The sequence below is a fragment of the Sus scrofa genome, chromosome 9, assembly GCF_000003025.6.
Source record: "Sus scrofa isolate TJ Tabasco breed Duroc chromosome 9, Sscrofa11.1, whole genome shotgun sequence".
In the NCBI taxonomy this organism is placed as follows: Eukaryota; Metazoa; Chordata; class Mammalia; order Artiodactyla; family Suidae; genus Sus; species Sus scrofa.
This window is the reverse complement of record NC_010451.4, coordinates 129,298,661-129,326,155: the sequence shown is the minus strand read 5'-3', so window position 1 is coordinate 129,326,155 and position 27,495 is coordinate 129,298,661. Positions and strand designations below refer to the sequence as shown.

At 47.4% G+C, this 27,495-nt stretch overlaps 1 protein-coding gene across 2 annotated transcripts in view; it reads left to right on the top strand.

Moving 5' to 3' along the window:
- SMYD2 (SET and MYND domain containing 2) overlaps positions 9,930-27,495 on the top strand; it is a 52,703-nt gene continuing 35,137 nt past the window's right edge. The window contains 1 exon segment of one of the 2 annotated variants that reach the window (NM_001160091.1): positions 9,930-10,270. In NM_001160091.1, coding sequence (NP_001153563.1) covers positions 10,098-10,270 — 173 coding nt within the window. In that variant the 5' untranslated portion in view covers positions 9,930-10,097. 2 annotated transcript variants of the gene reach the window in all.

Genomic DNA, 27,495 nt, shown 5'->3' with positions numbered 1-27,495 from the left:
TTTTATTTTTTTTCTGTTTTTCTTTTTAAAATTTGCTGTATTTAAAAATACTCCTGTATACATTCATTTTTTTAAATCAAGCAACATTCAAATCCTCTTTTCCCAGCTTAAAATACTGTATTTACCTTAAACTTTTATAAGTTCCCAAATAAACATTAAATGTTAACTAATTTGTAACCCTCAATAGGAAAGAAAATGAAACCAAAAGGTTTTTTTTTCTAAGTGTTGCCATAGTTTGCAGTCGAGATGATGCCAGTTGTTTTTGCATGGATTCTTCAAGAATTCAATTCACAGCTATTGACTTTTTTCCTCCTGTGTTTCTCCTTCCCTCTTAGAAAATAAACTATGAGGATATATTCAAATTCTATGTGAACATTAAATCTGTAAAACCAGTAGACTCAAGCTTTAAATATCCTATCTCATCTCTTCTGCTCTCACAAAAATCAGTGGGGATTTCACGGTGAGCATAAAGCACTGAAGATCTGGCAAGGTTATGAACCTCTGGTAACAAGGTCAAATCCTGTGCCAGCCCTGCTCCTTCAGCCGTTAGTGACACTGCCTCCACCCAAGGAAGAAAGCTGTTAACAGTTTTCAATAAGATGGAAGTATCCAAAACCTCTAAACCTTGTTATATTCAGTCAGTACTTTTTTTTTTTTTTAATGGGGAAAAAAAGGTGGTGAGACTTTCCAGAGATAAAGAAAAAAGCTTAGACGTTTAGTTCAGGACCAACTATGTCAGTAATGAGTCTTTCCTTGGGCCTTTGCTGCCTTTTCATTCAATTTTTAGCATCCAGTTAAAATTATTATATTGCCTTCACCATGACAACAAACCTGGCTTAAACCTCCGCCCCCCTTCTCTCCAAATACAAAAGAATGTGGTTGATGGTATGAGAACTGATCGATCTGACTCTTAAATTGTTATTCAGGTACTTTTCTCTGGCTGGCTTTCTCCTCCCACGGATGTAGTGTCTTCTGTGACTCTGCCTCTAGTAAAAATGCTGCAGTGCAGCTAAGGCGCTGGTGTTAGGGCTGTAAATTATGCATTAGGACAGTTCTCGCTGCGCTCCAGCCTGGAGGCAGAGGGTGGTTTCTGTTCAGTGCACACCTTTGCTTACCAGTGAGACAACAGAGCATATTACATGCGTGCCTCTGGCCATAGGGCTTTGTAAGCATTCGAAGCCAACACGTGTGATTCCAGAAAATACATGAGAATCTAATACATAACAAGTGCTGAGACTACAAATAAATATGATACATAGAGTCTTCCTTTAAAGACCTTTTAACTTACATGGGGTTGTGTATATAAAGTCATTGACTGTATGCCAAGAAAGGCAGATAGATAAAACTTACCTTAAGAAATGGAGGAGTTCTCTTGTGGCTCAATGGGTTTAAGAACCTGGTGTTGTCATTGCAGTGGCTCCGGTTACCACAGTGGCATGGGTTCGATACCTGGCCTGGGAACTTCTGCATGCCTTGGGTGTGACCACAAAAATATAAATTAAATTTTGGAGTTCCCGTCGTGGCACAGTGGTGAACATATCCGATTAGGAACCATGAGGTTGCAGGTTCGATCCCTGGCCTTGCTCAGTGGGTTAAGGATCTGGCGTTGCTGTGTGAGCTGAGGTGTAGGTCGCAGACACGGCTCGGATCCTGCGTTGCTGTGGCTCTGGCATAGGCCGGTGGCTATAGCTCCGATAAGACCCCTAGCCTGGGAACTCCATATACCGCAGGAGCGGCCCTAGGGGGAAAAAAAAAAAAAGAAGAAAGAAATGGAAACCATTATGGGCAGAAATATTGGGAGAAGGCTTCTCAGAATAGGTAGAACTCAAGCTGAGTATGACACTTAGAAGTAGGGTTTTTTAAAGTCAAAAAGAAGAGCTTGTCCTTGATGATATACCTTGATGATATACAGAGCAACTAAAAGTTCTTCAACAGAAATTTTTATTATTAAAGCAGTTATTTTAGGGAGTTAGGGATTGGCAGATGCAAACCAGTATATAGAGGATGGATATACAAGGTCCTACTATACAGCACAGGGAACTATACTCAATATCCTGTGATTAAACCATAATGGAAAAGAATATGAAAAAGAATATATGTATTACTGAGTCATCTTGCCGTACGGCAGAAATGAACATGACATTCTCATGCAACTATATGTCAAGAAAGTTTTTAAACACAGCAGTTCTTTTAAGATAGTGTCTTGGACATTAGTAACTAAGGTAGACACAATAGGGAGAGACCAGATAGATGAAGCTCTTTTATAAAGGCACCTGTTTGGAGTTCCTGTCATGGCTCAGCAGTAGCAAACCCATCTAGTATCCATGAGAATGCAGGTTCAATCCCTGGTCTTGCTCAGTGGGTCAGGGATCCGGCGTTGCTATGGGCTGTGATGTAGGTCGCAGACGAGGCTCAGATCCATCATTGCTGTGGCTGTGGTGTAGGCTGGCAGCTGTAGCTCGGATTTGACCCCTAGCCTGGGAACTTCCACATGATGCAGGTGTGGCCCTAAAAAAAAAAAACAAATAAATAAATAAAGGCACGTGCTTAAGAAACTGGAGCAGTTTTCATTATGCGCCTTCCTTTTCCCTGGGTGGTAGAAATGTCACATCAGTTTCCTGGGGGGTGGCTCACTCTCCTGCATCCCGAGGGAGACCTCTGAGCCATTTCTCCCACGTACCCATTTCAATACACCAGAAACTCGGGCCAAGAGACTAGAACATAGGCTACCTCTGTTCTGAATGCCCTCCACCCTATGGGATTTTTTGTTGAGTCACCCCATTCCTCCAGGGGTCAGCCTGGGAAGGAAACTAAGCTGCGTGCCCTTCACTCAGATAAATGCCCCAACTTCCCTCTGGCTTTCCTTCCAATTCTCCCTCTTACCCAAGCTCTGAAGCATCCTTCCTGGGCAGAGGGTGGCCTTGCTTCCGCATCATCATGGATTTGCTGTGACTGGAGCCCTGGGTCTCTGAAGCCCAAGAGTCCTTTCCCTCCTGTTCCACAGTGTCATTTGTTCTCTGAGTCAGTGCCTCGGTAACGGTAAGGGGCTGAGAGGGAAATGCAGAGCTGTGTGTGATCTTTGGCTAACTCAAAATGTTACTGCTACTTTAATAATCCAGGAATAAAGCCATCAGCTCCAAATATCACAAGAATAGAAATGAAGTGAGATTAGACAAGCAATGTAGGGAAGGAAGAAATAACAACACCTTGTTTGCAGAATACTCAGAGGACATAAATGAATTTGAGGGATGGATGGAAGTGATGTCAGCTGTCATGGGACAGACTTTTGCATGGCTCAAATTCCCCTTTCCCTTTCATGCATTTTAATCACTAGGTCCAGTTAATGAAAAGTTCTCCAAATCCATATCCCTTCTTTGCATCACCATGGTCACCGCCCTCGTTTGTGCCAGCAACATCTCTCTTCTGGACCAGCAATGCATTACACTCCTTATTTGTCTCTCTGTCCTCACCCTCTTGTGATGTATCCTCCATTCAGCCATGAAAATGACTTTCCAAAGCAACAATTGGAGCATGGCAGCCAAATTCCTTCCCTGGCCTGACTTCCATGCATAGGACTTTATAGATCTTCATCAGGGGGCCACTCGTGCTAGTCCAGCTTCACCCAAGATCTCCTGCCTTGGGCTGTAGCTTGGGCAATGCAGTGGTCCAGAGCACAGACTCATTACACATAGGCTGCTTAGAATCAATCCTCACCCCACTATTCTTTTATAATGGGTCAGTGCCTTCATCTATTAAAGTTGTTAGGAGGATTCAGTGATTGATTGATTGATTGATTTAATGGCTGCAGCTGCAGTAGATGGAAGTTCTCCATGGTAACCTGAGCTGCAGCAGTCGGATTTTTTTTTTTTTTTTTTTGCTTTTTAGTGCTGCACCCAAAGCATATGGAAGTTCCCAGGCTAGGGTTTGAATCAGAGCTGTAGCCACCAGCCACAGCCACAGCCACTTGGGATCTGAGCTTCGTCTTCAACCTATACCACAGCTCACGGCAATATGGCAATGTCAGATCCTTAACCCACTGAGCGAGGCCAGGGATCGAACCCACATCCTTACGGATCCTAGTCAGGTTCGTTAACCTCTGTGCCACGAAGAGAACTCCTACAGCAGCAACTCCAAGATTATATTTTTGAAGTTCACCTGGTACATAGTAAGAGCCATGCAAGTGTCTGTTAAATAAGAGAAAAATGCTTCCCTGGGTTGTCAAGTTCTCTCCTCCTTGGGTAAATTTACATCTTCAAGTTCTTAATCCCAATTGGGGGCCCCCCCTCTCCTTTGGTCACTCTTTAATCTTCCTTCTAGAAGGAGCTAAAATATCTTGTCCTCTAGGAAGGCTTTCTACTTCGCTTAGTTCATCCCCTTACTAAAACTTTTATTGTATTATAATTTGTTTTAGTTTTGTAGGGCTGCTGTGACACATTACTGCAATCTGGGTGACTTAAAACAGCAGAAATTTATTCTCATGGTTCTGGAGGCCAGAAGTCCGCAATCAGTATCCCTGGCTGGAAATCTAAGTCTGAGCAGGGCCATACTCCTTCCAGAAGCTCTAGGGGAAAATCGGTTCCTTGCTTATTCCAGCTTCTGGTGGCTGTCCCGGGTCCCCCAGTTTGTGGCCACACCCCTCCAGTTTCTGGGTCTGTGTTTAATCTCTGGAGGTTTGTGAGGACACCTGTGATTGCACTGAAGGCCCACCTGGGTAATCCAGGCTAACCACACCATCCCGTTCAGGACCCTCAACTGAACTCATCGGAAAGATGCCTTTAAACCAGAGAAGGGAACAGTTAGAGGCTCCAGGGCTTTGGGGCCACTATCTTTGGATGCCGTTATTCGGCTACTACATGACTGCTTGCGTGTGTGTTGGTCTTTTCACCTTTGTATGACAAGGGTCTATGGCAGTGTAAGCCCATCATAAGAAATCAATCAATGAAATGCACCTATAAGTACAGACCCCAGGTAAGGGTCCATTGTCTGGGTTCACTGGTATCCTTCTCTGTGGAGGCTTTGTTTCCCCAGGCCAGAGCCTTTTCTATCATGTGCCGATCTGCGGTTGGCAGGTGTCACTGCTGCATTCGATCAACCCCTGGGTTAGAAAAGCTAAGCAAAGGGGGTCGCTCGTCGTCCTCCTCTCTCGAGCTACAGTGAGATGAAGTGGCTGAAACACTTCTTCCAAATTCCATTTCTTCCAAGCCCCGGGTGGAAGGCAGCGGGCAAGGTGGAGGGGCCCTGGCAGCTGGAAGGCAACTTTCCCAGAATGTGAGAACGCAGGGTGGCTGGCTGACAAGTATGAGCTGCATTAAGAGTGCTGTCATCGGTTTGGTTTGCTGGGCTGGTGTGTTGCCATTCCTTGGCAGTTTATTTTAAACACAGTTTTCTTCGTGAAGTTAAGCTCCTAAATGCACGGCTGTTGCTTCACTGACCATTTCTCCATCTCGAGTCACTGGAGCTCGGCCCCAGCATTTTTCTGAAATGAGGCTGTTTCTTTTCCACTGTTCTTACATCAGAGTTGCCTGCATCACAGGAATTCATCTGCTCCAGCCACCACTCACCTGGAAAGACATCTCAGCAGTTAGACAGTTGTTTTGCTCAGCGGTTGGAAATCTTTCTCAATGAAAGAGGAAAAAATGCCTTGCAGTAGAAAAGCGTAAACAAGCAGATGATTTTGCCCAATTAATCCCTGACAGTGAGTTGTTTACTGTATTCTAATTGTTTGTTTACTTCTATGCTGGTTGGAATCCCCAGAAATCAGAAAGTTAAAAAACTATAGAGTCCCCACATTTATCCAAGATTTGCCTAGGTAGATGTGTACTCAGAAAGCTTCTGAGGTTTGGGAAAATTCTTTTTTTTTTTTTTTTTTTTTTGTCTTTTTAGAGCCGCACCTGCGGCATATGAAGATTCCAAGGCTAGAGGTCTAATCGGAGCTCTTGCTGCCAGCCTTCGCGAGGGCCACAGCAACGCCAGATCTGAACCACATCTGTGACCTACACCACAGCTCACGGCAATGCCAGATCCTTAACCCACTGAGCAAGGTCAGGGATCGAACCTCCAACCTCATGGTTCCTAGTCAGATTTGTTAATCACTGTGCCACGACAGGAACTTCAAGAAAATTGTATCATTAGTCTATAATATCCACCTGTAATCAAACACAATCGTCAGATCCAGTTAGGTATGGTGACCGGCTTAAAGCTCATCTAACATAGTCTGGCATCGGCCAGAGGCCTTTTTTGATCAGAATAGAGTCCTGTGGGTTGTCCAGCAAGACCGACTTACCTCCTAAAATCATCTAGAGCACACTTCCTCTATCTCTGCTCTAGTCACCCTTTCATGCAGGTCATACTCCTTCCTAGCAGTGAAACTGCGCAGGTGTCACCAAACAAAACTTGGGTTTGCTCGCCCACATGCAGTAAAGCCAATCTCCTGACACCAGGTTGTGGTGAAGGAAAGTGAACATTTACTGCAGGGCTCCAGGCAAGGACTCCGGGCAGCTAGGGCTCCAAAGGCCCAACCCCCCCCGCCCCAGTAGCTTTCAGAGAAGGGTTTTAAAGACAGGGTGCAGGAGGGGGTTGGGGGTGCATAATCAGCCCATGGACATTCTTCTCGGGGGTTTGAGGTGAGGTCATCAGGAGTCAAGATCATCAACCTTCTGGTTCCAACAGGTCTGAGGGCCACCTGCTTGTGGGCAGCATGTAGTTAACTTTGTCCACCTGGTGAGGGCTTCAGTATCTGCAAAGCAGCTCAAAGGATGCGGCTCAGAATATTACCTTATAGCCCTTGAGGAGGAACCGAAGAGCCTTGGCTTTGGTTTAATGGCTAAGCTGTGATTTTCTCTTGCTTGCCTGTTTTCTCCTTTCCGCATTTTGTCACTTCTCTGATTAGATTCACTCTCTGGAATTCAGGCAAGGCCTAGGAGACTAAAGTTTTTCTCCAGACAAGACTCAGGTGAAGGATGTGTGGGGGAAGGGTCTGCTCATGGTAGGGTCCTGTTTGGTTACACAGGCTGTTCCCTCTGCTTGGAATGCTTGTCCCTCCTCCTCTTAAGTTTTGTTCATCCTTCAGATCTTAGTTAGGCATTACTCTCTCTGAAAAAATGTTCCTAGACTAGGTCAGATCCTGCAAGCACTGCCCTAGCACTCGAAACTGTTGACAGTTTGTATTTGTTTATGTGATTATCTGATTAATGTCTGCTTTCTCTGCCAGACTGTACAAAGCTTCGAAAGGACAGGGAATAAGTCAGGTTTTTTTGTTGTTACATTCTATTACCAGCCTTTATCACTGTTGCTGGAACACAGAAAGCCTGTGAATGTCAAAGGAGGGAGTTCCCTTCATGGCTCAGCAGTTAACGAACCCGACTAGTATTCATGAGGACGTGAGTTCAATCCCTGGCCTTGCTCAGTGGGTTAAGGATCCGGTGTTGCCGTGAGCTGTGGTGTAGGTCGCAGACACAGCTTGGATCTGACGTTGCTGTGGCTGTGGTGTAGGCTGGCGGCTGTAGCTCCGATTTGACCCCTAGCGTGGGAACTTCCACATGCTGTGAGTGTTGCCTTAAAAAGCAAAATAATAATAATGAAAATAAATGTCAAAGGAACATGCTGTGCAGTGTCATGCCAGCTCTGCCACTGGGTTATTAGGCAAGTTATTTAATTTCACAGGGCCTCACTTTCCTCATTAGCAAGAAAATGCTTCTTCTTTTGTTCCCCAAATTCTAGGATATTTATGGTTCCTGTCTTGAGCCTTCAAGGTTGACCGGGCTAAAGCTAGAAAGCCGGCACTACTATCTGCCTGCCGTATCTCTCCCCGTGTGGTGAAACCATATGCCAAGCAAGCAAGTGGAATTATCCTGGACACGTTTGCCCTTTTCCCTAATGCTTCTGCCTTGATTCCAGCTTTCCTCAACCCTCATTTACAATATTGCAAGTGCTCCCTTACCTGGCGGCCCTGTGTTTAGTCCTGTCCCCTTCTAGTCTATCTACAAAGCTGCCAACAGAACTGTCTATGGGCTGATCATGGCACCCTCTGCTTATACACTTTCAGTGACTCCCACACCGCCTCTGGGACAAAACTCACCTCTTGAGAAGGTTGCCCTTTTACTGCTCCTGCCTCACCTCCTGCCCTCCCTTGAGAACTCACGCTCTACTCAGTACTCGGGGCTCCACAGCTCCACACCACTGTTTTTTTTTTTTTTTTTTCAAATCCCTGTCTTTACACCCAATTTTCTCCGCCCAGAAAATTGTTTTCCTTTCCTGCACCTGTAGAGTCCCATCTGTCTTTTAGGTTCCACTCTGGTGTTACTTGAATATGGCACTTGCCTTGACCAAATCCTCACTCCCCAGGGTAAGTCTGTCACTCTCTATCTGTATTGTCACAGAACATTTTGTACAAGCCACCATAATGACACTTCCCTCAGAGAGCTGTCTTTGTTTGCAGGGGGACATTTGGGCTAAGAGTATGGGCCTCAAGTTCAGACTGACTGGAGGCTGAAACCAAATTCTGCAGCTCAGTTGTGTGGCCTTGGATATTCTGAGTTTTGATTTCCTAGTTTTGGAAATAGGAGACATAACACCTAACTCATTGGGCAGTTGGAATTACAGATTAAATGGGATACTGTGTCTAAGGTACAGAGCACAATGCCTGGTCCATAATAGTCACTAACTATTGGTAATTATTGTTGGGCTGTGAATGTGTCACATGCAAAGACCTAGGCCTACATTTTGCCCATCTTTCTATGCCAGGGACTGGCCATAGTAGGTGCTCAGTGAATGCTTCTTAAAATGCCTAAATGGGAGAGTATCCATGATGTATTCTTCTTTTCAGGAGGACTAGAGGCTTATTCATTTTAGAACTTTATTGAAGTGTCAAAAATTCTAATAATCTCATGACTCCAAATCATATTCATCTCTCCCTTTGTTAAATTAGTCTTGAACTTAGGCATGTGCCATAGTTTGAGGTCAAACTTGAGTTTGAAATATTAGTGTTTTTGCTAAATTCTGTCTTCACGACTGAGTCCTTAACTGCATGTGCATCAATTTCAGCCTTTACATGGAACAGATTATATCTTTCTCATACGAAAAACTCCAATAGTATACAAGTGTATAGGATTAAGTGCTAAAGCACTGTTCTTTGAGCTTTACCTGTTTTAAATCCTCTATGTGGCTCAAAACCTAACAGATTTTTCTAAGATGACAGTGCCTGGTCAAATCGATTAGAACCACCACAATTCTAGCCGGGTGCTCTGGCTACAGCACGCCACTGCCCCCGACAAGTCTAAATTCCCTGCTGGCAAGGTTGTCTCCTGCCTCCTCCGCATCGTTGCGTGTATGCAGAAGCTTCGAGTGAGTTAGGGTGACCGGTGCAGTTCCTTTTCCGTCCACGTAATTAACTTCCACTAGGGGGGCAGAGGGAAGAGTAGGTTCACGATGAAGACTCCCTAGAAGGTTTAAAGCCTCATCGGGTTGAAAAACTTTTAACCTTGGGGAAGCACTCTTTAATCTTAGTACATCAAACTTTTTTTTACGGCGGTTTCTCTTCCGTGTTCCCAGAGGACGCCTTCTACGGTCCTTGTCAAGGACACACGCAAGGTTGCAAAGCATCTTGGCCTCCTTCAATTTCCTAATCACCGGCCTTCCTACAGGCCAAGCCCGGGACGGGCGCAGGGTAGCTGCCCCCGTGGGCGACCCCATCCCGCCCACCGGAAAGCGGGCAGCGTCCCGCGCGCTCCGTGGAAACGCCGCGGAGGCGGAGACGCCTCCCGCCCTCCTTCTAGGAGCCGCGGGAGATGCCGCTCCCGGCGGCGGCCACACCGGAAGCGGCCCCGGGGGCATGCGGGGCGGCCGCCGAGGGTCCCGCACGCCAGGCGGGGCCGCCGGGCCTCTCCCCCGCCTCCCGGGGGCGTGCGAGGACCGGGCGGGGCCGCCGTCCCTTCCGGGGAGCGGTGGCCGCCGCCGCCGCCGCCGCCGCGTCCGCCGGGCGGCTTCCCACCCCGCCCCCCGCCGCTCAGGGTGACGCTTCTCCAATAACAGCTCGCGGGGAGCCGCCGCTGCGGGCTCCGCCGGCGCCGGGCCCCCTCCGCGCCAGCCCGGCCGCCAGCATGAGGGCCGAGGGCGACGGCGGGCTGGAGCGCTTCTGCAGCCCGGGCAAGGGCCGGGGGCTGCGGGCCCTGCAGCCCTTCCAGGTGGGAGACTTGCTCTTCTCCTGCCCGGCCTACGCCTACGTGCTCACGGTCAACGAGCGGGGCAACCACTGCGAGTTCTGCTTCGCCAGGTAGGGTGGCCCGCACGGACGGGCGGGCGGGCGGGCGGGAGCCGGGGCGCCGCCGGGGCGGGCGGACCGCGGCGGGAGGAAGTGCGCGCGGCGCGCGGGGTCCTAGCGCCCGCGGCTCGGGGGAGGGGGCGGGCGGCGCCCTTGAACCCCAGGCCTGATTGTGCCACGTGCGTTAGGAAAGAGGAGCCAAGTTCCCTTCGCACGCCCTGCACGGCACGCTTTCCGAGCTGCTCCCGCGGAATATGCTAAACCCGCGAGGGCAGAATCCTGCCCTCAAACGTGGGCGCGGAGCCGGCCTTGCTCCCAGCGTCAGCACACGCTGCCCACTGGGGTGCGTGGCTGGCGGGGCCCCAGGTTCGCGCAGCTACATGCAGTCTGTCACCTTCAACTTGTGCTTTCTGCGGTGTGTTCTGTGCCCCACAGGCCGGCTGTGTCGCACACGTGCCGCGTTTCCTCCAAGGAACTTAATGCCACTTAATATTTCATGTAAAGTACCTGGTTCCTCTTATTTCTTCTCACCCTGCGCTTGGTGTTTGGAGAGAAGCCAGAGGAGCACTGACCACACACCTGGGGTGCAGAGGGGCTGCACTGGTGCCATGTATCTAACCCTGATTTGGGATTGGGAAGACACGGCTGCTGGGGCAGGATTTGGCAAACCATGTGGTTGGAATTGGTATTTAATTGTGGCATATTCTGTATATACGTTCGTGTTTGTATTCACATACAGCAACACATAGTTAGCATCCTAAAGCCCCATGACAGTTTCAGACCTGAAAGGCAGGTTAGAAATCATCCATGAAACACTCTCCGTTTTACAGGCAAGAGAACTAATGCCCCGAGCGAGAGAGTGCGACTGCGTATGTGTATTCACGTCTGTCGTTCCGAAAATGAAATCTAGTGTCTTCAGTTCTACCCATTTCCTCCCGAGTTGAGTGTTCCCAGTAGTACTGAGACAGGAAGCCTGGCTTTGGAGTTAAGCTTGTACAGGGCCTTCCGGTACTTTATGTTCTTTGAACCTCAGTTTCTTCATCTTTGAAATGGAGAATCCTGGGCTAGATTAAGCCCACCTGAGGTCTGCAGGTACCTTTGGCGTACAGGTCTGTCTGCAGCCCGGGCAAGCCCAACATACGCTGGCGTACTCCATCTCTGAGATGTGTTCATCTTATTCCACGATAAGACAGAGCAAAAGAAGGGACAAAAGCTAAATACTATAGTCATCTTGCCCAGACTCCCTGCCAGAGCTGTCTTCCGCTTGGGGGGACCTGGAAAGGAACTAGACACAGAATCATGCCGTGGGCAGCTTAAGGGCTGTATGTGATGTGGCTCTTTGAATTGGTGAGCCAAGAGCTAAAGGGTCATGGCACCACTTTGCGACGTTTGAGTGAAGTGAGCATTGGGTTTTCCCAAAGTTAAAAAGGCTGCTGTGTCTGGTCCCTTGATCTTCTGAGCCTCGCTGTGGCTCAGAGTCTGAAGCAGTGTGGGTGTCTGGAGTGGCAGGAGCAAAGCAAGGTCACCCAGCACGGAAGGGGCCCCCCTCCATCGGGCTCCTGGTGATTCCTGGGCTCTATTGTTTGAGAAGAGAAGGTGGTACTTGCCACATGGTAGGTGCTCAGATGGTCGTTACCAGACCACTCCTCCGGTGCATTAAAGACCAGCTCCAGCTGGGTTCGCAGTGGAGCAGCAGAGCTGAGATGCTGGTCTTTCGCTGTGAGCCTCCTTAACGGTATCTACTACGCACACCCCCGACCATAGATCAGGAGGGTGCAGTCAGATGGCACTTCACAGATCACCCAGCCATGTGTGATGACACTGGCCTTTTTCCCTTTTCCTATGACATTCATTAGTGTCCCTGTTGCCTTGGACCCCTCGCCAGGGCTGCCCCAGGCGTTGGAGCAGGACCCCTGCACCCCGCCCCCTCTGCCTCAGGTGAACTGCTGTCAGCACCCACTGCACCTTTCCTCTCTCTCCCCAAGGACTCGCTTGAAATCAACTAAAATAGTACACGGGAAATAATGACGTCATGATGCTTGTGAAATGAGAAACAGCTTTGCACTCTGGTTTCTGTTAACTCCGATGGGTTTAGAATTAGTGGGTAACTCATTCTCGCAGATTGAGCACCATTTCCCCTGTCAATGGTTTGTATGTGACCGAGGACAAATTACTCTGCGGGGCTAGACACAAATTACTGTGTCTGTGTCCCCACTGTTCCCCCGGGGATAGAGCAGCATCCTCAAATAGTGAAGCATACAGGGCAGAAATCCACTATTAACCCCCCTCCTCCCATCCCATAGAAGGAAAACGACACCGTATCATTTCTTGTGCCAGACGTTGCAGGTGCACGATATTGCTTAAGCCAAACGAGCCTAGAGATTTTTCCTTACATTCATTGTATCAGGGTTTGACTTAATTTGAAGGAAAATAAGTGATTTTTTTTTCAGGAATAAGTATGTTCTCTAAGTTGAAATATAACGGGAAGGTCTCTTAGGTTTTACTGTCAGGGCAATTCAGACAAAGGTTTGTTTCTGGGAGTTTCAGATTTGTATCATGTTTTCTCAGTTCGGGGGGTGACACTTGGGAAGACGTGTGTCTTGCTTTAGCTGCCAGAAGGCAGGTCCTAAAAATACATCTGTCTTTCACTTGGGGGGCTGTTCTCATCAGACCTCTCAGATGCATTTTATGTGCATATACACACACGCACGTTGGCCTGGTCAAATTTTTGCGGCACGTTTTCGATGTTATATTTCACTTGGTATTTGACATATCTGAACACTTGATATACTTGTGTCCGAAAGGAACCAGTCCGTACCCCCGTGTTCCGTTTGAGTCCTCATTGTGTGTGCGGTTCCTCAGGTGCACAGATGTGCTCTCTCGGTTCATGGGTCCTTTAAAGGCAGGAAGATTGTATTTGTTGTTAGTTTATTCAGGTTATAGGGGCAAAGTAGGAAGGCCCACTTAGTTGCCTGGGAAGATAGCTGTGGGCACCCAGTGTCAGGGAATGTATATTCTGTCTGACACACTCAGAGTGGTTTATATATTACGATGTTTGCCCCAGGAAAACCCCGTGCTCGAAACGTCCTCATTCAGCAGTCATGCAGGTGTAATAGCCCCCAGGTGTTTTCGGTAGCAGTATTCATCTCTTCACCTTTGTTTGACCAAACTGCAGTAATCTTGCTTTGCTCTCAGTCACTATTAAGAGCTGGGAACTCTTGGAGTTCCCGTCCTGGCACAGGGGAAAGTAATCTGACTAGGAACCATCCCTGGCTGTGAGCTGTGGTGTAGGTCGCAGATGAGGTTCGGATCTGGCGTGGCTTTGGCGTAGGCCAGTGGCTACAGCTCCGATTAGACCCCTAGCCTGGGAACCTCCGTATGCTGTGGGTGCGGCCCTAAAAAGCAAAATAAATACATAAATAAATAAAATTGCACCTGGCCCATTGATGCTTTGCTCAGAAGGGGCTTGTTTTCCGTAGGGGCTGCTGTGAGTCTGCTGATTCCCAGAACGGGAGAGTCTGTAAGGGGAGAGAGGACTTGAGATGCTCTCAAATGGTCTTGCTCTCTCTGAATGACAGATTGGACACAGGCTCTAATAAAGGATCCCCTCCATCTTTTGCATGTATTTTTAAGTAATGGATGGGGAAGACTAAAATATACAGATTTCCTCCAGAAAGTTGCAATAGAGAGTATACAGTTAGCCACCTGTGTATCAGATAACACGATAGCGTGTTGCCACTTTCAGCGTTACAGGATTTCAGGGTTTTTGTGTATTTAGGGAAGGCAGAGGAGGGACCTGGGTGCTGGGTTGACTGGGTTTGGATTCTGGCTTCATCCCCTCCTGACGGTTTGTATCTCGAGGCAAATTACTTAACCTCCCTGGAATCCCAGGTCCCTTTATCTGTAAGCTTTTCACATCACCACCCACCTACTGAGCTGGTCCCCAGAGAGCAGAGGTCAAGTGTGGGCCCAGCACGAGCCCTTCGGGAGCTGTCCCACTTGGCCTGGGGGCAGACTTGGGCAGACTGGTTCGATGAGCCCTGTTGGCTAGATGTTAAATAGTGTGATAAAATGTTCTCATTTCAGGGACATGTTTTATGGGGGTGGGCAGTACGCGGAAGAAAACACCAGAACTTGTTGGCCAGTGCAGTCACCTTTCAAGTGGCACATTGACCCCGGGGTTAAAAGGACCAGTTCTCAACTTCAGGTCCCTCCGTCTAATCATAGGTGTCTGGGAATCAGTTTTTAGTATTTTTCAAAACCTGTGGAAAATGATCTGATGAGCCTATATGGGTAAAGCCTTTTTTTTTTTTTTTTTTTTTTTTTTTAAGAGCTTTTTCTAGCTCCAAAGTGCTTCCTTTAATACTCTTTTTACCCTAGGCTTAAACAAATGTTTGCAAAGAGAAACGGAGGAAAACAATTTTCCACCTAGCAAGGAGGCTGTGGCTCCTCTCTGCACTCTGCTTGCAGCATGATTCTTGCAGCTGTGGCAAGGAGCAGTCCAGTAGGACGTCAGATGTGCCAGGGGCCAGAACACACACATTCTTCACATGCAGGGAGGGTAATTTCTGTTACGGTGTATCGGGGCTCAGTGACCACGCTGCACATTTGGAAACGATTTGAGATGAAAGAGACAGAACAGCAGCAGGCTCTCCTGAAGTGAAACCCAAACCCTGGCGAGTTAAAAACTACCGTCTAACACCTTTCCCTCCCCAAAGCAATTGCACAGAATCCGCGCAATCAAAAAAATTTGAAAATCTGGTATAAAATGGCATTCCTTTCAATCATGTTGCTCTTCGCAGCTCATAAGGCATTTCCAGATCCTTTTTTATTTTGAGCCTCCCAAGGATGGCTTGTGTTGAGGGGACCTTACTTCATTTTCTGTAGGAGAAACCCTGTTCTGTAGGGTGGGTTAGGTTGTTTCCCGTGTTGGGGGGTCAGATATTTATCGAGCGGCTTCTAAGGGCCAGTCTCTGTGACCTTCATGGAGGGAACCGTGTCTTTCTCTTCTGAGTGTGGTTTTTCCTTCCCTGCCCCCTTTGACCTGACTCTACTGTGTGGTTCACACCGGGACACCAGGACTTAATTCACCTCTGATTTTGCCTCGAGCGAGTGCAATTTTTATCATCTCTTTTCTTTTGCTTCCCCCTCTCCCAGGAGATAATTCGATAAATTAAAGCATTGCTTCTTACAAGTTCAACAAATAAATTGAGTCCGTGGTCTTGGATTTATATCTCACACTGCGAGGGGTTCAGAGATATTTTGATTGCAGTGCTTTGGAATTTACATAAGAATTCCATGTATTCTTTTGTATTACCCATTAATCCCTGATACAATGTAAAAAGAAATAGGAGGCTTTGGTCCTTTTGTGGGTTCGGGATATTTTTAAATATGCTTGGACTGAGTCAAGTTTGCCAGCTTAGTCTTTATAGCTACATGGGAAGAATTTGTTTCTGTGCCCTCTGGTAGGGCATCTTGAGAGTATAACCCCCCCTCTTTTTTTTCTTAAACCTACCCGTTTTTCAGAACTTTGTTCTGTGCCTGGTTACATGGGTGCGGTTTGGAAACCATTGATGGTGCAGCTATTCAAGTGCAGGCTACCGGGTAGGGTTCCTGCAGAACAGGCAGATGGTACACTGTCAGAAGATTTTTTAAAAGATGCTCAGAAATGTCTTAAATTTCTTTGGGAAGATCCAGCGCTCGGGGCTGTAGTTGGGCAGCAACGGGTCTTCAGGAGGTCTCAAAATTGGTGTGAACCTGGGACAGCAAAGTTGGCTGTTACAGAACTTGAAATAGAGAATTGCAAAGAAAGTTTCAACCTGATTTGGGAGTTTGAGACTTAGCTCTTTTGCCTGAGGTTAATATCCCATTTCCTTTTCTTGTCACTATGAAGAAAATGCAAAAATAATTAGGATTTTATGCCATTTTATTTCTGCTTCCCAAAAAGACAATCAGTAATTACAAATATCCCTTATATAACCAGAGTCATCAATAACTAAAGTCACTCCCACCACACACACACACACACACACACACACACACACGCACACACCTTTTTTTCCTCTGGTCATCAGATGCAGAGTGAAGTAGTCATATTTCTCAGTTCAAGGCATGCTTTCATCTGATCTGTGCAAGGCCAATTTGATTTAAACGAATTTCTCCTGTGTTATTGATTCTGCGTTCCCATTTCCTGTTGCTCTCAGGAGCAGCCCCTCTCTGGGTTTGCCTCCTTGACTTTGAACGTGGGAATATGTCTGTCCAGATCACCCCCCCCCCCCCCCAGGGAACCAGACAGACCTGGAACAGAGCACCCTGATTGTACTTGACCAGCCGCAGACTTTTTGAGCCCTCTTCTGGTCAGCCTGGCAGCAGGTGTTTCTGGAGCAGTCCTCTGAAGAGCTGCCAGTTTGGGGGCCTGAGGTCTCTGGCCTCTCTTAAGGGATTTGATTTGCATCCTCAGCCTCTCTGTGTCACCATCACCCTCCCACTCGCATCCCCAAGGGTCACCTCTCTGGATTTCTAGCAAATCTGTGGTAGTTTAGGGGTGCAGTCCTCCGGCAGGGAATTAACTGAAGTAGCTGCCTTTTCAGGGGCTGAACCCATGACCTTGGCCTCATTAGCACGGGCGGGCGTGCTAACCAGTCACAAAGCCACACACCTCACTTTGTGTAACTTCTGCTGACTCTGTTCCTACCACCCTCAGAGGCCTCCTTTTCAATTGCAAAGGCGTTCACACCAACACAATAGAACAGAAGGAAATCAGATCTCTTCTAGACTTCTCTGAAGGACAGAAATATGCAATTTAGCGGGAAAATAATGCCCCAAAGTCTCGAGGGTTCAGGAAACAACTTATCTTTCTAGTCCATGCATTTACTGAGAATCCAGCTGTGTGTCTCAGCTTTTTCTTCAATCAAAAATGTGAAAATACCCTGAAACTCCCTGTGCCAACTGATTAACATAAAATCTTAGGGACAAAGTAGGAGGTTTCCGATGACTGAGTGGAAATATCGCATGTACATTATCAAAGTGGATTGGAGTAGCTTTTTAGAGGAGTGGATCCGAGAACCCATCAGTGCTTATTTTTGGCAAGTTTGTAAGTCCCTAGAAACCAAAATGAATGCTGTGCTAAGACACCCGTGTGTATCTGCAGGTTTCCTCGGATGGGCTAGGCGGGTCAGTGCCCAGGGAACGGAGTTGCCCTGGACGAGAGGAAGAACAGGGACCGCTCACTCACCGAGAAGCGGACTTCATACCCAGGCCTGAAGACAGGCGTATCTGGGGGAAGAGAGGTAGAAAAAATATCTGGCTGACCAACGAGCTGCAGGTTTTTCATCAGAGCCGTATAAAAATGTCAAGGATTTTATATCCAGGCACTCGAAAGGGATGATGTTGCCGTCTGTGACAAAATGACAAGGTCTTGGACGGGAGAGCTTTTCCTCTTCAGTCCGTGAGGACCAGGAAAGACTCCTCAAGGGATGTGGGTTCTTGGGCTGGCATTTTGTTGATTTTCCTCACCCTGCTGCTATTTGTCTTTTTTTTTTTTTTTTTTTTCTCTCTTTCTCTTTAGGGCCGCACCCACCGGATATGGAAGTTCCCAGGTTAGGGCTCGAACCAGAGCTGCAGCTTCCGGCCTACACCACAGCCTCAGCAACGTGGGATCCAAGCCGCATCTGCCATCTACACCACAGCTCACGGCAGTGCTGGATCCCCGACCCACTTAGCGTTGCCAGGGATCGAACCCACATCCTCGTGGACACTAGTCTGATTCGTTTCCACTGCACCACAATGGGAACTCCCAATGCTTTTGTGTGTGTAGGAAACACGTGCCCGTGTGCCCCCTGAAAAATCTCTTGCCCCTCAGTTGCACAAATCTGTATCAGAGTGGTGATTGCTGTCCACATTGATATAGCCCCCGTGTTCTTAAAACCTCCATGGCCAAAAAAAAGGGGGAGGCGGAGTTCCCATTGTGGCTCAGTGGTTATCGAATCCGACTAGGAACCATGAGGTTTCGGGTTTGATCCCCGGCTTCGCTCAGTGGGTTAAGGATCCGGTGTTTCCGTGAGTGTGGTATAGGTCGAAGATGTGGTTGGGATTGATGTTGCTGTGGCTGTGGTGTAGGCCGACAACTGTAGCTCTGATTCGATCCCTAGCCTGGGAACCTCCATATGCCTTGGGAGCGGCCCAAGAAATGGCAAAAAGACAAAAAGAAAAAAAAAAAAAATCCACGGCAAGAGACCTTTCGTTCCCAGCAGAGGATAAACTCCCTGAGAGCAGGGGTTCTGTTCTTAATGTATTCAGCAAGTATTTCTATTTATGGCGCATGCTCTGTGTTCTCAACTTACTGGAAACAGCTCTAAAGAAAAGGATCAAAAAAATCACTGCCAGCACAGAGCTTATGTTCTCGTAGGTTTTTGTCATCATTTTACCCCCTGTCGACTGAAAAAGAAAAAAAAAACAAAATACAACGTGAGAGTTTCAAGTTCAGTTTCATTGGGGCAAAATAAGGCCTCTAGGCCGGAAGCCAGCCCCTTAGAGGGCTCCGAGGAACCGCTCCCTCCACAGAGGCGGGTGGGGAGGTTGGTGTCTGTGATTTGGGTGAGGGGTACAGTGCCATCAGGCACACGTTTTGGCAGAAGGTTGCTGCTCATCGTGAGGAACACGTGTCTCCATGAATGATTTCAGTGCTTTTCGAGATGGGAGAAGAGGCACGCCTCTGGGCTCTGAAAGCCTCCTGCAAAATCTCTTGACCATCCGAAGGCCTGTTCTGCCAGTTCTTCCCAGAGCCCCGCATGCATGCCTCGCTCCTGAGCTGTCACCGTGTGTTGAAGGTCCGTGGCTGCAGCGGCCAGTGACTTCATTCCTGTCGTGCCAGGTGATGAGTGACAATTTTTAGTTGACACTGTAGTGCCTTGAACTTTGTCATCTCAGCAGTTTGTTGTTGAGGCTTTAAGGTTGAGGGTTGAGTATATGCTTTTTCTTTTATTAGTTGAATGAATACTCATAATCCGAGTATGTCGTAGAGAAGAACTCTGCTGACCCAGAAGACACCCTGGCTCTTGACTTAGGCACACGGAGGGAGAACTTGGATCAGATAATGTTTAGATTGAGTGAAATTGTAGCGCTCCTGCCTTGGGTTAAGATGGCAGCACTCTGGGTAGGTGTTTTTTGGGAAGTTGATGGAATTTCACCTATACCTATGCCTGACTAAATATTTCTAAATACCACTTAAAAAAAAAAAAATAAAGACCTTTGTTTTTTGGTTTTTTTTTCCCCCCATCGTAAAAATGTTGAGGCTCACATAGAAGCAGAGATTTAGAAACAGTTTACTTCTTTCACTCAGTATTTAATTGATTTCAGCTCATGATCAGGCCTCCCACGACACCCAACCACTGGATATTTTCTAGGTACAGAGGGGGGTAAAGCAGGCACCTTTGCTTTCTGTGAACTTCCAGGGAACAGCCCTGATGGACCCCCGCTGTAGGCTCAGGGCTGCCTGCTGGCCAGGCCCCAGGGCTGGGCATCAGGGGTGATGTTTGGAGCCAGCTCGCTCTGCAGAGGTAGCTCCACTGCAGCCCCAAATTACTTGCAGTGGTACGTGCATAATACACACACACACACACACACACACACACACACCTTTGCACCCATAGCACCTCGTGCACACCTCCTTTGTCAGACGTGCTCGCTGAATGCAAGAAGCAGATGTTAGCCCCAGCACTGAGCCTGAGGCCTGGCTCTCTCCATTACCTCAGTAAATATGCATAAAGTAGTCTCATTTTTGCATCTTATTTTTACTAGCAGCTCTTGGGACAGGGCTTGTCACCTATCTATGTATGATACAGCTCTGTTTGTTCTGAAAAAATGAATCCTTATAAATACTCATGGACTCCTTCATGGATCCCTGTTTTCTTCAGGACAGAATCCAGGTCCTCCCTGCTAAGTGCCCTTCCCGCCCCGTCTAGCCTCATCCCCCCCGCTGCCTTTTCACTTAAGCCCTAAACACAAGCTGAGTGGCCTTTGCAGCACTCAGTAAGGTGCTCTGCCCTTCGTCATTCTTCCCTTTGTCTCTTCATAACCCGGATTGCTTTTCTGTGCGTTATTCTGTTCCTTAACCTCTGTCTCCATCCCGGGTAAGGGCTTCTACCCGAAGTCTGGCCTCAAGAGAGATCAGCTCACATTGCATCTCCCTCTCTCTGTCTTTTTTTCGGCTGTGCCCACAGCATGCAGAAGTTCTTACCGGCACCACCACAGTGGCGACCTGAACCATCTCCCCATCTCAGTACCGGTGCCGGATCCTTAACTGCTGGGCCACAAAGGAACGCCCTCAACTCTTTTATGATGCTGCTTCTTCGAGATGCCAGTCCACAAAACTCTTCATTTTATTTAGTTACTACTTAATACTTATTCTGCAAGTGTACTGTTTACATGTATCGAGCATCCTAGTATTAAGGGCACCATGCTCTAACCCTGGGGATTCCGAGATATGACAGCATCCTCGGTAAGCAGCCTCCCGTCTGTGTCTTTAAACAGCTCAGTCCCAGGAGTAGCTTCCTGCTCTCCATTCAGTGTCATCTGGACCATTTGGCTGCGGAATCATTTTGCCTGAGATTTATATTTACCAGCCTTAGGAAGGTAGGGCTCAATTCCCCAAATAGCTCGTTTTTTTTTTTTTTTCTTTTTCACAAAAATGTCATTCCTCCCGAGCCTAGTGCAGAACTTTGCACAGAAGAAATAATGCCTTTTGTTTAGAAATTACCTGGCTGAAGTCGATTAACATATTTCTTTCCTGCCTCCTGGACAGGTTTTTTTAGTATTAAAAGGGTTCTTCGTGGAGAAATGCAAATGAAATCAATAAAGATTGAAAGAATCTGATCCAACGACAGCTAAGTTTGCGTGACCCAAGTCAAGTCCCAAATTGGGATAATTCACCTAAGGAAATTGGCAGCTCGCTTTTTTATTGTTTGTCTGTAGGAACATAAACCCAAGCGGATGAGAGTGCCACCTCTTAAAATTCTTCTGTACCCAGGGTTACTGTTGTGGCGCAGCGGAAGTGAATCTGACTAGTATCCATGAGGATATGGGTTCAATCCCTGGCCTTGCTCTGTGGGTTAAGGATCCAGTGTTGCTGTGAGCTGTGGTGTGGGTTGCAGATGTGGCTCAGATCTGGCATGTCTGTGGCATACGTGGCAGTTGTAGCTCTGATTTGACCCCTGGCCTGGGAACCTCTATATGCCTCGGAGACAGCCCTAAAAAAAAAAAAAAAAAAAAAAAAAATTCTTCTGTAACCAATTAAGGTGCATTTTTTGGTAAGGTAGAGAACAGGCCACGTGCTTCTTGTGCAGGACGATGATACTCGGTGTTGGGCTGCAAAGGGCCGGACAGTGTTCCAGAACTCCTGTTTGGCATTAGGTTATAAGGGTATTTTTACATGGTTCATTTCTACTCTGTGCACAGAATGAAGTTAGCAGCATTTTCAGTTTTTCAGTAATTACATTTGTATAACCTTAGATTTTATCTGTTTCCTTGCCAGGTAATTACCTAGGTGTTGTGGACGGTCGGGCAACAGCAGTCATAGGAGAAGCTCATGTCATCTTCCTTACTGGCCATAACACCTGTCCTTTATTGTACCCTTGCAGGAAATAGTGGCTCTTACTTCTTGTCGGTTCTCTTTTGAGAAAACTGGGTTAAAAACACATCCATCGTTTCTTTCCTTGTGAGCTTCCCAATCGGTAGGCATCAGAGAAGTTAAAGACAGGCGGCAAGGAAGTGTCAGTCCTGATCTCCCACAAAAGTTAAGATAGAAAGAGTTTCAGAGAAGAATGTTAAATTTAAAAGCACATACATCTGTTCTCCCGGCAGGCCCCGGCTGTTAGGGATTTGACAGGCCTGCAGGAGAAGGTTTGGTTGTGTAGGTGTTTGTCTAAAGGCTTAAACGAGTGATGATGTTCACTCTTCTGCAGCCTGCGTAGTTCTCTCCTCTACCCATTAGCCCCATGCATTTTTCTCTTAAGGCAGAGGTAAATTTCATCTCATCTGCAGCCTGCATTAAAACCAATCCCGAATTGGTGGCGTCGTCATCGTGGTGTTTGCATTGCTGGGCTTGACTTTTCATGAATCAGTGATGTACAGAGTCAGGTCTGCAAGATTTTTTTTTAGCTTTGTTGAGGAATAATTGCCAAACATGATTGCGAACATTTAAATGTACAGCGCGGTAATCTGACACACATGGACGCTGTGTCCTGATGACGAAGTTAACACATCCAGCGCCTCACATGGGACACTTTTTTCTGTGTGGCAAGAAGGCTGGAGCTCTCCTCTCAGCCCCTTTGCAGCGCACAACGCTGTATTGTTAACTGCGTCGCTCCTCAGACCTCATTCTTCTGACAACGGACACTTTGTACCTTTTGTGGTCCCATGTCCTCATTTTACGGCAAGGCCAACCACGGAGGGCTGACAGCCAAGCCCAGCTTTCTCCTTGTAAATCACAGCTCCTCTCCCAATATTTGGGAAAACCTATTAGTTGCTACCTTCCTGCCCTAAATATTTCCTGCCTCCCCTGGAGGCCCCGGGCTCTAACTTTTAACAAGCCTCAGAACAAAGCCGGGTGCCAAGGGGGAAGAGCCGCCCCTGCTCTGGGAAGAAGCATCCGCAGTACGTGGTCGCGTTTCACTGTTACATTGTGGATTAAAGTGCTACGTGGAGCATCTTTGACGGTTACACAAAAACCCATACCCTTAGTATTATCCTTGTCCCCTGACCAGGGTTACAATAGGGTTCGGCCACCATTCCTCCAATTTTTATTTCTCTCAAATAGGAATTTGCCAGTGTAACCACTCTCTCTGGGTGGGAGGCTAACTTTGTTTCTGATTGTCTTATTTCAACCCACGGTGAAGTTATATTGCGCCGCTGGGGCTTTTTTCCTTTTCTCTTTGTCGTTTCGCTGGGGCTGCCTCTGTTCCACAGCGCCTACTTGTCACTTCTTCTGTCACCGTTAGTTAAAAGTAATTGTTATGGCAAACCCCCTCCATGCCAGTATCATTTCTCTTTCATGGGGAAAACCCACGAAGCATTCATTTCAGCAGCAGAAAGGAGGGAGCTTACAGGATCAAATCCTTTTTATCTAGACCCACAGCACCTGCGGCGACGCGTTAACTAGCAGGAGTTGTTAATTACAACCCTAACTTGTTGATCTTCACGGCGCCCGAATTTTAAAAGCAAGAAAATTAATCACTGCGTGTGTCTCCTCCAGTAGAAAATGATGGGAGCGTGTCTTCAAAGTTCCGTTCCAGTTACTGATAACCAGATACTTGCATTTTCCTGTAACGTCTCTTTCCTCCCTTTGTGGATGGAACAATTTCTTAAGTTCAAAGAGCCCTTCCATTCACAGCAGGGTGGAAATTTGCCCGTAAAACAAAGGCTTTAGAAACAAATCCTCTAAATCTAAGTCTGAGTGAGACTGTCCTGAAAAGATTTCAGGAGTTGACCTCACTTAAAAATACACACAAAAAAATGAAGGCTAATTAAAAATGTAGTCGTGCTAGCTACGCTTCATACCTATTTTCTCATTTAATTTTCATAACAAACCTATGCAGTGGAAACCCTTTCCCCACTACCTGTGGGGAAAACAGGTTCAGAAACGATGGATAGTTTTCCTAAGATCACACAGCATCTTGAGCGCCAGAAAGGAAAAAGGATTTGGGGTAGGGAGCTATTCATCCTACATTGTGAAGCCGCCATCCGGAGGAGGTAGAAGAAGGCTGAGGCTTGCTTTTGCACAATTTGCACCTGGGATCTAAGAATACTTTCTTGGCACAGTCAGAAAATGCCGTGTCTGTCACTTTCTTCTGACCTAAACCTTCATCGTCCCTCCGGATAGCTACACAGCCTGCTAGAGCCTGTGCAAGCCAGTCATTTGTAGGAAGAGTTACATTGTTACGTCTCCTTGCAGAGAAGAGTCTTCAGCAAATTCTGTGCACAAAAAACCACTCAGCCCAAAGGGGTGAGCCTAGGCTGAGGCTGGTGGCTCTGCTTTCTGGAGGCGCATTAGATCTGCTGGGTCGTTCACTGAAAGTCCCAGCACAGACCAACCTGAAGAGAATTGCCAAGCCCAGCCCATGCAGGCACAGGCTGCCGAGGTTGAGAACCATTCAGGGAGGTTACAAGTGATTCACCGTCCACGTCTTTGGTTCCTTTCCTTTTGGTTATTTCACGTCCTCATTTCACCCTCTCCGTGACCTTAATCTTTGAGGGCAGTTTTCTTTATTTTGCCGTCTTTCCCCCAGCCTCCTGGATGATGCAGATCAGGTTGCTTTGCACATGAACGACTGACAGCTGTGTCTGCTGCCCGAGCAGAGTGGCTTGAGAAAGCCCTGTGTAGTCCTCCCGTTGAAATGGATATCCCATGTGAAGTGTCTCTCTGGCTACACTTCTCAGTCAGCAAGAGTCCAACACTCGCAGGATCTGTCTCCTTTCTCCTTCAGGTACATTCACAGGCAGGGCGGGTACCAGCTTCAGCAAATTTTAGTTTGGCTTTCAGCCATGAGACTTAGGAAACGTCTCTCCCCAGGCCAAGCTGTGGGAAGGTACGAATCACATACCTGGGTAATTTTAACCACCCTCTCTTCGCCCATCCTACCCGCTTCATCTACAAATTACCAAAGTAGATCAAAGTAGATTCTTAGGCCCTTCACGGTCAGCCACTGGCTTGGCTTCTCTCCGTTGCTCCTCTGAAGGCAGCCTGGCTCAGGAGACTCTTGGCTAAGAACATTCGCACCCAGCCAGGTAGATGAGCCCATGAGCATCTTTATCCAGCAAAATGCGCCTCCGAACCAGGCCAGGCTTTTCTGTTGTGGGCGAGAGCGGCCGTGTTCTCTTTTCACCCAGTTCCCAGAGGACGCGCCCCCCCGGGACGGGCCCAGTGTCTGAGGAACATCTGGATTTACCACACTGAATGAGACAGAGGGACCTTCTCTGCACAGGCGGAACACAAAATCAGTCCTTATTTTCACTCCAGTCCGCCTCAGGTGACATTGACGCCTCTGTCATAGTTGGTTGAGACCCTCTTTTGTGGTCATGCTCCCTCCCCAGGTCTCCTTTTCGCCCGGATGCGTCCCGCTGCATCTTTGCAGCCCAGGAGCAGTGACGGGGTAGGACCAGAGTCAAGAAGGCCTTCGCTTATGCCTCGTTATTACTGTTGTATTCTTCAGACACATAGATTATTTTTGTTTCGTGTAGTGTGTCCTCCTTGATAATGTCACAGTACTCAAGGAAGGACTTTTTTGCAGCATAAGAGACAAAATACGTACCTTGATGTGTGAATTCTGATTCTGCTCCCTGCTTAGCAAATGACCACAGTGGGTGAGATGTTTCACCTCTGGAATCCTCACTATCTTCATTTGAAAAATGGGAATGATAACGTCTTCATAGAGTCGTGGAATTATTAAGCAAGATCGGTAACTTCCGAACTATTTGGTCTTAGGACCCTTCTCTACCCTTAAAAATTGACAACTCCAAAGAGCTTTTTTTGTTCACCTGGGGTGTAGTATTTATCAGTATTTACTGTATTCAAAGTTAAAAATAGACTGTTATAAGGTATTTCATTTTAAATGACAACCATTCCTGTTAATGTAACTTTTTTTTTTTTTTTTAAAGAGGCCTGTTTTCCAAAACAAAGGAATTAGAACAGTGTGGTTTTACAGTTTTTGAAATGGTTTTAATGCCTGCATTGCAGAAGACAAGGGGATTTTCAGATATGCTTCTGAATTCAGTCTGGGGTATTACGGTGTTTTGGTTGAAGTATGCGGAGAAAATCTGGCCTCAGATATGTGATTGGAAGGAGAGGAGTATTTTAATAGCCTTCTCAGCCAATTGGGGGTATTCTTCAATTCAACACCAGAACTCAATAAGTAATTTTGTCTCAAAAGTTAGTGGTAACGTGCAATCTGAAGCCGTTTTTGTGAACTTATGTGCTCTATTAAAATTCTTTAGTCTGTCTTGCACTTTGATTCCTTTAGCCATGTATAATTTTTCAAATATCCTACACTAGTCATTTGGAAAACATTGGCTCAGTAAATGATACAGACTTTCTAAAACTTGATTTCATCAAACCATATCAAAGCATCACAGTTGCTAATCCCACCACCAGTCTCTTCAGATGAGAGATTGTTGAGCTCAGGGTGGCAGATTATGTATGTTCCAGAATTCTCATTCGGGCTCAGAAGCCCACATTTATCATCAGCCGCAGATAATACCAATTGTTTTCCTTGACGTAATGGGCTCGCGTCATTCATTCCCATAATGTATCTGCAAACACGCGAGTCTGAGCGACCAGTTTGTCTAAAGTAAAAGCGGTACTTCAAGACAACCGTGGCTGGTTCCGTTTACAGCTGCAGGTGATCTTCCGTGAGACAACCGCCATCCTTCGGTGGGAGCACAGTTCCTGCCTTCCTCCCATCTCGTTACACGATGTCAAAAAAGATACATTCCGCAGTTCCCGTTGTGGCGCAGTGGTTAACGAATCCGACGTGGAACCATGAGGTCGCGAGTTCAATCCCTGGCCTTGCCCAGTGGGTTAAGGATCCGGCGTTGCCATGAGCTGTGGTGTAGGTCGCAGACGGGGCTTGGATCTGGCGTTGCTGTGGCTGTGGTGTAGGTTGGTGGCTACAGCTCCGATTAGACCCCTAGCCTGGGACCTCCACCTGCCGTGGGTGCGGCCCAAGAAAAGACAGAGACAAAAAAAAAAAAAAAAAAAAACCAAAGAGTCCAGATTTAGCGACGTCAGTATTGGTTCCCGCTTCATTCGGGGTATTGTCAAGTGAAACTGGCTTTTCCCCCGCTCCTGGGAGTGTGCGGGGGTGAGGACTGCTGGGACTGCTTGGTGCCACTGCTCTGATTTGCACTAAAGCATCCCAGGTTTCACCCTTGAGGCACCTCACACCCTGGACGTGGAGCCCAGACGTCAAGATAGGAGAGCAGTAGTTTCGTTCTGGAAATAGTTTTTTCACCTCATGGACCTCCCGCAAGGGTCTCCAGACCTTTGGCCGTCTACTGACCACAGCTGGCAAAGAACCGGGGTTGGTAGTAGGAATTACTGATGACCAGTCTGACAGGTTAGCGCATTCTCCCTGGTGATCCTGGTTGGTGGCTGTGGACTTGGTGACTTGCTGAATGAAGCCCGGCCTCCAGGGACTTATTATTTTGCTGAAATCCCACTGGAGCTCTTCCTGAGCTCAGCAGGA